At 43.5% G+C, this 14,016-nt stretch overlaps 1 protein-coding gene across 1 annotated transcript; it reads left to right on the top strand.

The window, feature by feature from the left end:
• Window positions 1-6,018, top strand: LOC309334027 (putative defense protein 3). The gene is made up of 5 exons (XM_081848205.1): window positions 1-358; window positions 1,783-1,895; window positions 3,028-3,143; window positions 4,840-4,904; window positions 5,808-6,018. Exons 1-5 carry the CDS (start codon window positions 151-153, stop codon window positions 5,900-5,902), a joined length of 597 nt encoding a protein of 198 aa, XP_081704331.1. The 5' UTR covers window positions 1-150; the 3' UTR covers window positions 5,903-6,018.
• The last annotated feature ends 7,998 nt before the right edge of the window (window positions 6,019-14,016 follow it).

The following is a 14,016-nucleotide window of genomic DNA, read 5'->3' as shown; positions in this document are numbered from 1 at the left end:
AGAAAGTGAATCTGTTATGGGTCAGTGACTCAGCAAAGCTCATGCTTTCATCATTTTGAAGATTATTCAAGCCTCTGAGAATTCATTCTTGCTTCCAAGGAGCAGGAGAGAGTGAGAGAGAGAAAACCAGGAGCCACTTCTCTTGCAGACATGGCTTATTGGAACCCCTTCCTTCTCTTCAGCTTGATGGCCCCCTGGACCATGCTCTGTCCATCTCATGCCTTTCCAACTGGTGCGCCTGCATCAGCCTGTGAGAATATGTTACCTATTCACACAGGGACCCAGCCTCAGCAGACTCCAGCACCCTATGAATTCCTAGTTAGTACACCCTATTTCCTAAACGGGCAGCCTGTTAATGGTAAGTTTCTAAACTGGATTTTAAAAACTTTGGTTGATGATAGATAGATGTCTGTAATAATACCTTTGTTTTATTCAATAGTTTATTAAAAATGAGGGGAGAAGAAATCAATATATTCTCATTAATTAATTCACAAAAGTATTTTTTAAAAAACACAAAAGAAAAATGTTATATAATGTAATTACTAACCCGAGCTAACATATTTATCAAGTTTTTCCTCCTAAGATATAGGTAGGCACAAATGCAAAACCCTTTGCAACCTTCTCTGTACTTCATCATAATGGTGGTATGCAACTAAGTTTTACTCAGAGTAAACCTACTGAAATTAATCAAAGTGACTAAGTTTTGTCCGTTAAGTTCCATAGGTGTAATTGAATACCAGATAGAGTTACAGTTTACACTTAGTCTCTTTCCAGAAAAGGCTTTTGATAATGTTGCTGCATATGTCTCTAGTTTGTTGTGGGTATATGGGTACCCTCATCCACCCACCCTACCCTGTTTGTGGGTGCCCTGACCTCCTGTAGATTCCTCAGTGCTGGAGTTTAATCAGTTATTTGAGAATTAAGATGGGCTCATAGATAGTTTCATTTAACAGTGGGACAATGCAGCCTAACTTTGTTTTTCTGGACCAGGGTATCACTTTGGGTATAAGTCATTAAGAACAACAAAGGCTGGTGATGGCCAGGCATCAACCCTTCAATTGGGTGACGCCTGTGAAAGACAGGGAATGGGGGCTCTCTTCCAAATGTGTGTGTCAGTGGGCAGAGAAGGAAAAGGTTAGGGTTTCAGCAGGGATGGTGTAGGCCAGTGGTTTTCAACCAGCCTGCCATGGCACTTAAGGATAATCAGAGATGCCGCTTACAAGCTCCCCAGGCTATGGTGCCTCTAGGGCTGGCCAGCGGCTGCTTCCCAGGCCTCGGTGGGGCAGTGTGAGGAGGCACCTCTCTTGGGGGTGGGGGAGCAGCTTAGAGACCATTGGCGGCAGCTGCAGCTCCCCAAAACTCCCAAGGAGAGGAGAGGAGGCTGAGGGAACCCTCCACAAGGGAGGGTGTTTCAAAAGGGGTGAGGAGCTGCCAACTCTGCAGGCAAGGGGTGACATAACTGGGCTTCTGAGCCCCACAGGGGGGCCGAAGAAAGAATGTAGTTGGTCAAGAACAGCCAGAGAATATATAAGGAATGGGGAATCTTTGGTGCTCCAGATGCTGCTGAACTAAAATTGCAATCAGTCTCAGCAAGCATAGCCAATGGCCAGGGCGATTTGAGCTGTAGTTCAGCCACATCTGGAACTCCAAAGGCTCCCCAAACATAATATATAGCCTGTTCCTGGACAGGTTATAAACACCATTATAGATCCAGCTGCGGAAAACAAGCAATTTAACCAACCCAGGCTTATTTGTTACTTGATGCCTGTCATCTTTCTCCAGTTCAGATCCTTGGTTCTGCATACAGAGGGTTATTGTTGGAAGCTCGTGCATTTGGTTCCACAGCTGCACTAGGTTTTTGGCAAACTCCTCCCAATAATACTAAATTATTACAGGTAAGAGACAAATGGTCATTCTTTAGTGTCTGCTGTAGCAGAATCATTGCCAGAAATAGTCCCCATTCCCACCCCAAACCAGAGAAGGGTCACAGATTGAACGATACAACTCATAGTTGATCCAGCTAGTTATTCATTTTTTCTGCACTTACAGTTTGATGAGGCACTATGCCAGTAGTTAAGGAGTGTGGCCCTCCAGATGTTGCTGGACTCCAATCAGCTCCAGACAGCATGGCCAGTAGTCAGAGATGATGATAGGATTTGTAGCCCAAAATTTGGACAACTTAAATATCCCCATCTCTGGGCGTCTTCCAGATGTTTTGGGCTACACTTCCCATCAGCTGCATTAGAGAATTTGGCCACATCCTAGATCAGGGGTGGCTAATCTGCGGTCCTCTGAATGCTGTTGAAGCTCTAGCTCCCATCATCCTTGATCATTAGACATGCTGGCTTGGGCTAGTGGGAGCTGGGGTCTAACAATGTCTGGATGGCCACAGATTAATCATCCCTGCCCTAAACAGCCTGTCTGTGAAGAAATGGCAACATGTTCAGGAGAGCAAGTCAGAAAGGAAGGCTCACATGTATTTTATTAAAATAAGTGGGAAGTTCAACACTTCTGATATCTGGACAGCAGAAGTGACCAAAAATCCTAAAATGGCTGGTTTCAAATGTCCAAAACAGGTTTGGGGGAACTTTAGCCCTCCAGATAATGGGATAATGGGAGTTGTAGTTCAGCCACAGCTAGAGGGGGGATGGCCCCCCACTCTTGGTCTATAAAATGTGTCAGGAATCATAACCTTCAAGATAATGCCATCAATTTAGCTCAGATTGTAAAATTCAACATTTGAATTTGAACGTGCCTGGTTAGCTTTTAAAGGCAAACGAATCTCTGTAAAGGATGAATACTAAGTGGCTGCTTTAAAAAAAATGTTGCAATATTAAAAATCAGAGCAGGAACCTGGGCAATGTGGGAAAATGAATTTTGTTTACTAATGCATGGTGAACTAAATAAATTTATCTCCCAATATTTCTGGACTGGCTCTATAAAAAGTGTTATGGGGTCTTGGTTCTGCTTTAAAATAGATAAATTTGAGGAAGCTTATTTAAAGTGACGTTGTGTCTCCTTTTGCAGTGTTCTGGAAATCCACAAGGCGCAGTGACTCATTCTAATACCAATTTAAAAACAGGACAGGACAGTTACACATGGCTTTCACCCAACTCTGGCTGCCCTTCAGTAGTTATATTTGTGTAAGTTTCACATGTTCTCTAAAATACTGCCTTCCCTAAATCATAAGACAGTTGTGAGGAATCTTCAGATATTGCTGAAATACAACCCTTGTTCCTGGCCATCCCTGGCTTGCTTGCTAGAGCTGATGGGAATTGTAGTTCAAGGCAAAGGCTCCCCATTCCTGATCTAGATTTAAGCTCCTTCCCATGGCTTCAGAAGCCTCTTTTGATGGCTGCAAACATTACCAGGCAATGAATGAGAGATAATTTTCTCTGTCTGCATGCTATGATTTCATTCTGCAAGAAGGCAGAAGGCAAGTTTATTTTAAGAGTATTAGGGTCGTTCATTAAAGATTTCCTCTGACCCACTTCCGGTTATCATAGGAGGATGAAATTGCACATGATCTCTGTTGCGGGTGCTAATGTGGAGTAACATCTGATAATGGAACCACTTGAATGCAGGGCAGTCATCAGGTTCCTGTACTTGAAAGCGCACACACCACGGCAGACGTTCGATGAGATGAAAGGGACTTATGGGGAAGATGCCCCATCGTATGACGTAGTCAAGCACTGGCATCGTCAGTTCAAGTGTGGTCAGACTTTGGTGGAGCAGCTCCCATTCCTGAGCGACCACAATCTGTCATTGATGAAGCCACTTCATTGATGAAGTGCAGATCACCATTCTGGAGGAACATCGCACAACCATTCGCCAGCTAGCTGCAGATGTCAAGATCAGTGTGGCTCTGTAGAAAAAAATCATCCATGACCATTTTTTCATGGGAAAAGATGTCCACACTGTGGGTTCCTCGGCTGCTGCCTTCCCAGAAGCAGGAACGAGTCACATGCTCATGGGCTCATTTGGCCATGTGTCACAAAAACTATGATGGCTTCTTCGCCAGACTAATTATTAATTACTCAGGATGAAACATGGGTCCATCATTATGACCCAGAGACTAAATCCCAGTCCAAACAATGGAAACATTCCGCCTCACCACCTCCAACCATCAGCAGGCAACGTCATGCTCATGGTCTTTTGGGACCAGCATGGAATAGTGATGATGGATTTCCTGGCAAAGGCTACCACAATTACTGGGACATATTATGCTTCACTGCTGCAGAAATTGTGGAAGGCCCTCAAAAGTGAGAGGCATGGTATGCTGACCAAAGTTGTCTGCCTCCTGCAGGATGACGCCCCGGTTCACAACACACATGTTGCTCAGATGGAAGCATAGTCCTGTGGCTATGAAATCATTCCTCACCCCCCTTATTCTCCAAACCTTGCACCATCAGACTTCCACCTCTTTCCAACCATTAAGTTATTTTTGAAAGGCAAGCTTTTTCCATACAGTGAAATGCTGATTTCTGAGGTCGTTGTGGCTTCTGACGCAACCTGCCAACAAGGTCTCCACAACTGCATAAAGCGATGGGAGAAGTGTTTGACTCTTGCTGGTAGCTATGTGGAGAAGGACTAATAACTGTGCGGAGTTTCATTTGTCTCAATCCATGGGAAAAATGTTGAGGGAAATCTTTAACCCTCGGATAATGAACTTTAAGAACTGCATCAAAGTAATTACAAACTGAAGAGGGTTTTTTAATAATAATAATAATAATAATAATAATAATAATAATAAATGATGATGATGATGATTGTAGGAGTAGGCAGAACCCAATCTCAAGATGCATTGTAATTGTGATGTCCCTTTTCCTATTGTATCAGGGCTACAGTCGCCCAGTCTCATGACATCTACTGGACCAACGTCAAATCCAAAGTGATCTGGAGAAGTGAGTAACTTACCTCTCTGTTATGTGAAACAAGTTCCCAGTCTTAAGGTAACTATGCATCTCCCCTGAAATTGAATAGGCCACAAGTACAGATGGCATTGGGATCAATATATCCCAATAACACAGCCTTCGCCAACCAGGTGCCCTCCAATGCTAGTAACTAGAAGTCCCATCAACTACAGCCAATGCTTGTGGGATGGTTTTAGACTTGTAGTCAAACATTTGAAGGGAACAAGATTGATGAAGGGCAATAACATATCAGCTGGTATAGTGCTTTGCTTGGGTACTTGATACTCCGCTATGGGATCAGGAGAAATGTTCCTTGTTTTATTATGAGTCTGAAGGGGTTACTGGGTTATATGAGACTGCCTTGTTTGATAGTCTCTGGCCCTAGTAAAATCATTAGCTATGATGGAAGTTGATGAGTGTACCTTTCATTTAAAAAAGACACCTTATTGTTGGTAGAGAAACTGAATGCATAAAACTCAAAAGATGTCAGGATGTAGTTTTGCAAATTTCATGCTTTGTGCCCCATTGGAGCCACAAGCAACTAACACTGACTAGAAAAGATGCACAATGTATTGATGTAATTTTTGAAGCATCACTGAAAAAATGCCCAATGGTCTGAATGATGTGCCTTGCCTGTTTCTTAATGCACACTAACACAATGAGGAGCATGTGTGCTCAATGGCCATGGCACGCTGACCGACTGTTGATGGATGGGTAGGAAACAGAAAACCAGGTGAAAATGGGGAAAAATGAAATATACTGGAAAGGGCCTGGTTAGGGGTCTGACATCCCAAACAGGCCCATTTCACACCACAACATTTTGTTGCAAGCTCCACTTGTATCTCAACTTTAACCTGTATCTTCATGACTCTGATTTTCTTTCCACCATTGCAGATTCCAAAGCTACCTGTGGAGTGGAATCATTTACAAGGTCATCTGCTGATGCAGCAATCTTTTCTCTGCTCCTGATTTTACTGGGATACATTTAGAAACCAGCATACAGCAATTTACTTGCATTCTTTAGTAATCTAAACGCATTGTTTTGTGTGGGATATGCATTAAATAATAAAAAGCTTTGCTCATTGCAGTGAATACTTTCCTGAAATTGTGTTTACTGTTTCAATTGGCATTTTGTATACAGCTTTTCTGCTCCTTCTAATATAATCTTTAAGATACTGGGGATGGGATAGATTAAAAAAATAAAAGTGTTTACACTCCCAAGTGCATGTTTAATGAAAACTGGGCAACATCCAGTGATGTTCATCCACTTGTACAAAGGAAATTCCCTTTTGCAACAGGACTTCTGGTTCCTCTTTCCCCCCTACAGCTCCTCATATCCCCACAATATCTGTTCCAAAGCATCCCTCAACTCTCCAGAGGTTATGAGTGACACTACCATAAAAAGGCTCTGCGCCTAGTATCTGCTAACAGAGGCATGTTTGAGAGCAGAGTCCCTGAAACCAACTGGAGGCTCAGACAAATTCATGTGGCAAGTTCTGGTAACTTTGTCCCAGGCTATTAACAGCCTTAAGGGTCAATGTCTAATTCTTTAAACTAGGCTTAAAAGCAAACAGGCAACCTAGTCAATTGATATAAAATTGGCACAATACGCTCCAAGTTTGAAAACCCACAAACATTCTATTCTGACCACTCAATTCCAGTGTCATAGATTGATTTTCTCTAGATCAGGGGTGAAGGGACCACATTCCTTTATGAGCAATCTTTGGAGTGGGGGCACATGCCAGTGGTGGGTGGGCCATGGGTATGACTTTAACCTTTGCACAGTAGGCTACATTCCAGCCATGCAGAAGTCAAAGTTGCCTATACTCCCATACCACACATTTTTCTATCCAGGCAAGCGAGAGGCATTATTATTACAGTTAACATTCCCACCAGGCAAAACTACTCAGGGAGGGTGAGGAACTGGCCTAGGGAAAGTCACTATGGCTGGCTAGAAACCTAAAGGGTCAAAATTGGCACAAAAGCCTGTTCTAGAAACATCCACAGCTTGTGAAATGGTAGATACTACCTGAGGATCCAAAGATAAAGCTGTGTCCAAGAGCACCATGCCTGCATATTTGTTCCTTCAGGAAGAATAAAGGCATAAGCCCTAAACATAGTACTTTCATTTTATCAGGATTAAGTTTCAGCTAGTTCCATCCATATTCATACCAAAATGGAACTTCAAAACACTGATTCAGGATAACCACCACCTCCTTAGGTTTAGACCAGGGGTAAGAAACCTTTGGCCTTCCTATTGTTGTTAAACTGCGACTCCCATTGGTCCTAGCAAGCATGGCTAATGATGCAGTTTAGCATCATCTCGAGGGCCAAAGGTTCCCCACACCTGGCTTAGATGGTGAAAATGAGAACGAACTGTGGTCATTAGTATACCTAACTCTGCAGCTGATGTTTCCTATTGGTTTCATGTAGTAATCAAAGAGCAAAGAAGAACAATCTGGTACCCATTAAAATAGGGGTAAGTCAACATGGTGCCCTCCACATGTTTTGGACTACAAGTGCCATCACTCAAGCCAACAACAGCAACCATGTGTTAAGAGTAATGTATCAAATGTACCTTTCATGAAGGTCAGCATGAAAAACAAACCCAATACAGTATTCTGTCTGTCTTGTCAACATTCTCACATCTGCATTATTTCAATCTGTATTTTATTTCTTTATTGCAATTTTATTGATACAGTATTAGAAACTTATTGTCCTCTCTCCTCATGAGATTATGATCAATATGCTCCACACTTTGTCAAATACATGTTTATTAAGTTGCTTTCATTGCATCGTGGTTTTACTTAATGTTCTCCAAACCCTGGAAAATAAAAAGTGAAGCAAATCAGTTAAATGTGCACAACGCTACTGCTATCAAATTACACTATATAATCAGGTTTAACAAACCTCTTTTCAAGGTGGTGTCCCCCTTAATCCCACAAACAGAAAAATACTAATTGCGCAAACACATAGCAAGTTGCTCAACTTTTAATACTAGCAAGCGCAGGCAGGTTTGCAGTTTCCTTTGCTACATCAGGCTGCCACTGACAGAAGTGCTCTGCCATCACAGGACCAGGAAAGAAGACTCCTTAGGGCAGGAGTGGGGAACCTTTGGTCCTTGAGATGTTGCTGAACTGCAACTCCCATCAGTCCTAGCAAATATGACAAATGGCCAGACATGATGGGAGTTGTAGTTTGGAAAGTTATTCAGTCTTTAAAGATGCCACATAACTACCCATGGAGAATCTACACAAGTAATGACAGCTGTTCTCCAACTTGTGGAAGATGATCAGGAATGCACAAGAGGGGACAGGGCATACACGGTCATCCCTGTTTCTTTCTTCACATCATTAACATCATGTGGAGAAACACATTTCTGAAAAGGGCTCTGCTATGAGCAGAACATGTCATGCACATTATAGTATTGAACACAGATTAAGGATAAAAATAACATTGTGCAGAGGAACAGAAATCATTTAGGGGCCAAAGCAAATGTAAACTGTTGTGGCATTTAGCTTCCCACCCCCACAAAAAAATAGTGTTGTGACTTTGCAACTAGACAGCAGCATGCAAGGAAGTTTGTTCAAACGAACCTTGGAATCATAGTACTGATTTACTCCAGACACACGCCTGTCTCTCTCCAGCAGGTACCACTGATAGGTGTTCCGAGCAATTCTCTTCTCCTGGGCACATAAGAAATAAGGTGGACAATGTGTAAACAAGAGGCAGTGGAAGACATATAGTGAGAAGACTTAAAGCAAAGTTGACAAAAAATGTGAAATATTGAAAAATTCAACAGATGCGGGCAGACCTATTCCTTTTTGAGATGAAAAGCAGACTGCTCAGCCCTGCTTCACAGCCTAGCACCAGGGCTCAGATATACACATGACAGACTGTCATTGTCATTCTTAGCTGAAGGTATGATTATTTGGATGCCGTGGGCAATTCAGGGGACAACACTGTGGGGTTCAACAGAAGCAGTAAGAAAGCCTATGTCTGAACAGCACTGCTGCAAGCTGCAGGTGTGAGTGAGGCTTGTTTCACTTAATATGCCCACCCCAAAAAGAATATATTCATAAACAAAGAAAATCAACTAGAGTTTCAGCTTGAACATATTTGTTCATGCTTTATTTGTTAATTTAATTTAATTTTTATTAAATTTAATAAAAAAATCATCCTACTGAGCCTTTTCCTTACAATTATTATTATTTTATTTTATTTTTTTTTAATAATATTTATTAAAATTTTCCAATTAATTACAAATTAATAAAACATCCAATTTCAAATCTTTTTCCAATTACATCCCTTCAGGACTTCCCCTTCCCTCCCCCCCTTGTATTCCCAATCTCTCAAATGATCTCAACAAGTTCTTCTCCTCAATTCAAACTTGTTATCCTTAACCCAAACTTTTTTTTTTCTAAAAAAAAAACATTATTTTCCATTCCCCTAAAATCGGCTTATTCCCACCACGAGTTCCCCCCTTTAGAATACCATGTAGATGTATATAGCCTAAATAAAACGTAGTTTACGCCTTTAAGGATTCCACATTTCCCACCCCCCCTTTTCCCGGTTGCGTTCCCAATGTTCCTCAATGTCCGATATTTCCACGTCTCTCTAAATCATAGTCCTTTGCCAGTCCTCTTTAGTTTCGAATGTCCAATCATGGAAGGATTCTGTCTCAAAGAGAGGCCCATTTTTTCCATCCAGATTTTTATATCCAGGAGTGAAAAACTCCAAATTATAATCCTTAAGCTTGTCAAATCTGGATGTCCCAAATGTCCCCACTTTTAACTTGGTCCAATTCTTGTTATTTTGTTGTTCTTATTGATCACACTCCTCTTTCTATTTCTTTCTGTCCCTGTTTTCCTGCACAAATGTCCTAATTCCAAAAGTTAGTTCCTTTGCAGAGGCTTGTTATTCAGAAACAAAACATTACGTCAAGTTCCTTTCATTCCACAACAGATGATTCCATTGTCTTCTTCGGTGTAGTAGCCTCTGTAGTCATAATAATGTTCCATTTCTGCAGTTTCCCAGGAGATAAACAGTTCAGTTCCAATTTCCAGCTAAAACTTGTAATGTCCCTCGGCTCCTCTAGGTGGATTGCAAAAGCTGAGTTCTCTTCCAGATCACATCCATTAGCCCTAGTAACTTTGTAATCCTTATTTAAAACAATTTGTATTCAATTTATAACAAATATAACCAGCAAAGTCCTTGTAACATAGTCTCTATCTTATTTTCCGCTTTGACAGCTCTTTGACAGCTGTCAAAACTTGCCTTTCTCCTCTCCAAACTCCGTCATCGATCGCTCCCGGGGTTCCAGGGGGGGTTGTTTTTAAGTCCGAATTCTACTTTCCTCCTCCAGCTCAATCTCATATTCTTCACTCGTGAGGTTAAAAACTTGCCAAAATGATGTTACTCCGATCTTAGTTATCAGATCCTTTGCTTTGACCCTTCTACAATGGAGGGGGTGGCTGACTTCCTTTTTTGCGCCTCCCCCGCTCGCTCCGAAATTTTTAAAATTTTTGTCCCTCTTTTTAATCCAAGTTCCAATTACTTACAGGTTGTTCTTTTAGGTCCGAATTTTCAAAGGAAGAAGCCAGCGCTCTCCGCCGAATGGCATGCGGCTTCGCACGGCAGGGATAGCAGAGGACTCAAAACACCACGCTTCTCCCCGGCACCCGATCCGTAGCCTTTAAAAAGGCTCCTTCACGAGTCGGGAGGGCGCTAACGGTGTCAGCCGAGTCTCCATGTCCACGGCCCCCGTGGCCGTGGTTTTTAAGGGTCCCCGCATCGCCGGTGCGGTAGGACCCAGCCCCTGCCGTGCAGGCTCCCTCCGGAGTTCGGAGGGAGTCCGCCATTCGGCGATGGCGCCGACCCGGAAGTCCACAATTATTATTATTTTAATTTGCTTTTTTTTTTTTTTTTTAAAGTCGTCATTTACCATTCTTCTTTATTTTCCTTTTTTAAAAAAATCATCACCTTAACTAATTAAAACATTGCTATATCTCCCTTCATCCAATCAGAGTTCAGGGTGGCCTATATGTAACCTTTTATTTTTTAGAGCCCAGCTTGGAGCCCAGAGACCAGTTGGATACTTTTCTTCTGCATCAATCTGCCTATCTACTGGGACAGGGATCTGAAAGGTACACATTTCAAATAGTAATTATTGTCTGTTATTGTTAAAGGTAAGAGGTAAAGGTAAAGGACCCCTGACAGTTAAGTCCAGTCGCAGACTGGGTTGCGGCACTCATCTCGCTTTACAGGCTGAGGGAGCCAGCGTTTGTCCGCAGTTTTTCCGGGTCATGTGGCCAGCATGACTAAGCCGCTTCTGGCGCAACAGAACACCGAAACCAGAGCAGTGCACAGAAATGCCGTTTACCTTCCCACCGGAGTGGTACCTATTTATCTACTTGCGCTGGCGTGCTTTCAAACTGCTAGGTTGGCAAGAGCTGGGACCGAGCAACAGGAGCTCACCCCGTTGAGGGGATTCGAACCACCAACCTTCTGATCGGCAAGCGCAAGAGGCTCAGTGGTTTAGACCACAACGCCACCTGCGTCCCATCTGTTATTGTTAACTACTTTAAAAATATTTATTTTCCCCTCCTGTAATACTCTACTAGCTGCCCTAGAATGAATCTACAATGACTGTGTAGGGCAGTGGTTTTCAACCAGTGTGCCATGGCACCATGGAGTGAGTTGAATGGTGGTCGCGGGTAACAATGGTTTCTGTCCCTCTTTCCTTCCCTTCCTCCTCTGATGCCCTCTCACGTCTCTGCCTCCCAAAGGCTTGTACGGCTGTTTGTTGCAGCAGGTGAATGGTGCCTCTGGGACTGGCCAGAGGAGAGGAGAGGAGGAGGCTGAGGGAACACTCTACAAGCGAGGGTATTTAAGAAAGGGTGAGAGGCTGCCAGCTCTGCAGGCAAGGGGTGACATAACTGGGCTCCTGAGCCCCACAGGAGAACCGCAGAAAGAATGTACTTGGTCAAGGGAGCTGTGGACTCCAAAAGGTTGAAAACCTCTGGTGCAGGATATAAATTACATAAATAAATAAAACTTGTCCAGGCCTCATGTACTGTGCCTTGGTCACATTCAGACTAGGCTGCTGAAATGCACTCTACATAGGGCTGCCATTAAAGAAAGTTTGGATACTTCAGCATCCTGTTCTCACAGTGGCCAACCAGATAGAAATGGGAACCTGAGTAAAACACCACTATCCCAACATGTGAACCGCAGCAACTGATATTCAGAGACATACTGCCTCTGACACATGAGGCAGTACATACCAGTGGCTAATAGCCCTTGAAAGCATTAGCCTCAGTGAATTTGACCAACCACTTCTTAAAGCTATTCAAGCTGGTGGCCATAAATGCATCTCCTGGGAGTGAATTCCACAGTAGAAGAGTGTTTTCTTTCGTTTGCTTTGAATCTTCCAGCATTCAGCTTCATTGGATGGCCCTGGGTTTTAATATTATGAAATGGGGACGGGGGACGACGACACTACTCTCCCTATCTTTACGGGCTTTAAAGCCTTTAAAAGGTTTTTGTCATAGTTATTCGAAGGGCTGTCAGTTCCCACACCCAGTTGCCCATTCTCTGAGACCAACCACCAGGTGAAGGTGAATTGCCAGGCACAAGACAGTCTAAGAAATAACTCAAACCTGCTGGAGCAGGCCAATGGGCCATCAAATCCAGAGTCCTTTTGCTCACAGTGGCTGCCCAGATGCATATGGGAAACCTATAAACACAAACACAACAGCACTCTCCCTGTCATTTCCAGAAACTTGTATTTGGAAGCATTGCTGTCTCTGACTGTGGAGGCACCAGAGCATAGCTATGAATAGCTGTGTCCTCCATAAATTTGTCCAATCCTCTCTTAAAGCCTTCTCCATGGTAGCGCCACAGCTTTGGTGTTCATTATCAACAGAATCAACACTGCAGCCCTTTCAGGAAGGTCTGAAAACACTTTTTCTTCTTGCTAGCTTTCTCCTGAAATATATTGCTTTCATTATTATGATTTTGCTGCTGGCTTTGATTACATTTTAGAAATTCTGGGTCACTTGCTTTTTTTCTTCGGTCTCTTAGGCCTCCTGGCGTTTATACGCAAGTACTGCACGTTGGATTTGGGGATGCATATTAGACGACTTCTTCAGAGAGTCTCAAAGAAGGTGTGCAATTCACTTAAATTTTTATTTACACCCAAAAGGTTCTCACGGCAGCTTAACGCCCCCCCCCAACCCCACCAGTTTTAAGAGACTCTCTGAAAAGTCATGGCACGCAAGGGAAAAGAACGGTGGGAGGAGAAGGGAAGAGAAAACTCAAGCTCTTAAAGCCGCTGTTCCTAAATCGATCACATAGATGTAAACGCAAAACAAGTTCTTAAAGATACAGCAATTCCTAAATCAGCAGTATGGGATTTCAGAAAAGAAGAGGGGAGATGGGGATTCGTGAGGAGCCGCTTCCATGGCACGCACCTTGCCCCCGTTGGTGTATCTGTGGATGTAGTTGGTGGCCACGCCAGGGATGACCAAGCACACGTACATGAGGCCCAAGCTGGGCAAGATCTCGTACCACATCCCGACGGCTGCGCGGCTCTTTCCCTCCGCGACCCTGGCGACCTCTCAGTCAGCAGCGCTGCCACACGACTTCGCCCTCAAAGCACAGCTGGCGCTCCTGCGCATGCTCCGCCAACAGCCCTACTATCGCGAGCTTCAGGCAGCGTGGCCCAGAAGGCAACCTTCCCTCCCTCCCCCGCCCCAAAGGCGTCAGCTGCGCATGTGCCCCCCCGCGCCCCCATCATGGCCACGACAGGGTTAAGGGGTGATGTTGCTATGGCGACAAGCCCCGCGGAACGCTCTGAGGCGATTTGTTTGGTTTCTGTTTAAAGGCTCAGTGGATATCGCTTTCCGCTGTTACACTATATATCTTACACTATATGTTACAGTATATTTATACCTATATATAAAAGCCACGATATATACTGGAACGGTTACGGTAGGTGCCTGACAGGTCGCAGTGCATGCCGGGAATTGAACCCTTTAAAGATGCAGGAAACTTTTTTGGCGGTTGGCGGAGCATGCTGGGAGATGTAGTCTCGAAGCAT

The sequence above is a fragment of the Podarcis erhardii genome, assembly GCF_964252035.2.
Source record: "Podarcis erhardii genome assembly, chromosome: Z".
Classification (NCBI taxonomy): Eukaryota; Metazoa; Chordata; class Lepidosauria; order Squamata; family Lacertidae; genus Podarcis; species Podarcis erhardii.
This window is presented reverse-complemented; position numbering and strand designations above follow the sequence as displayed.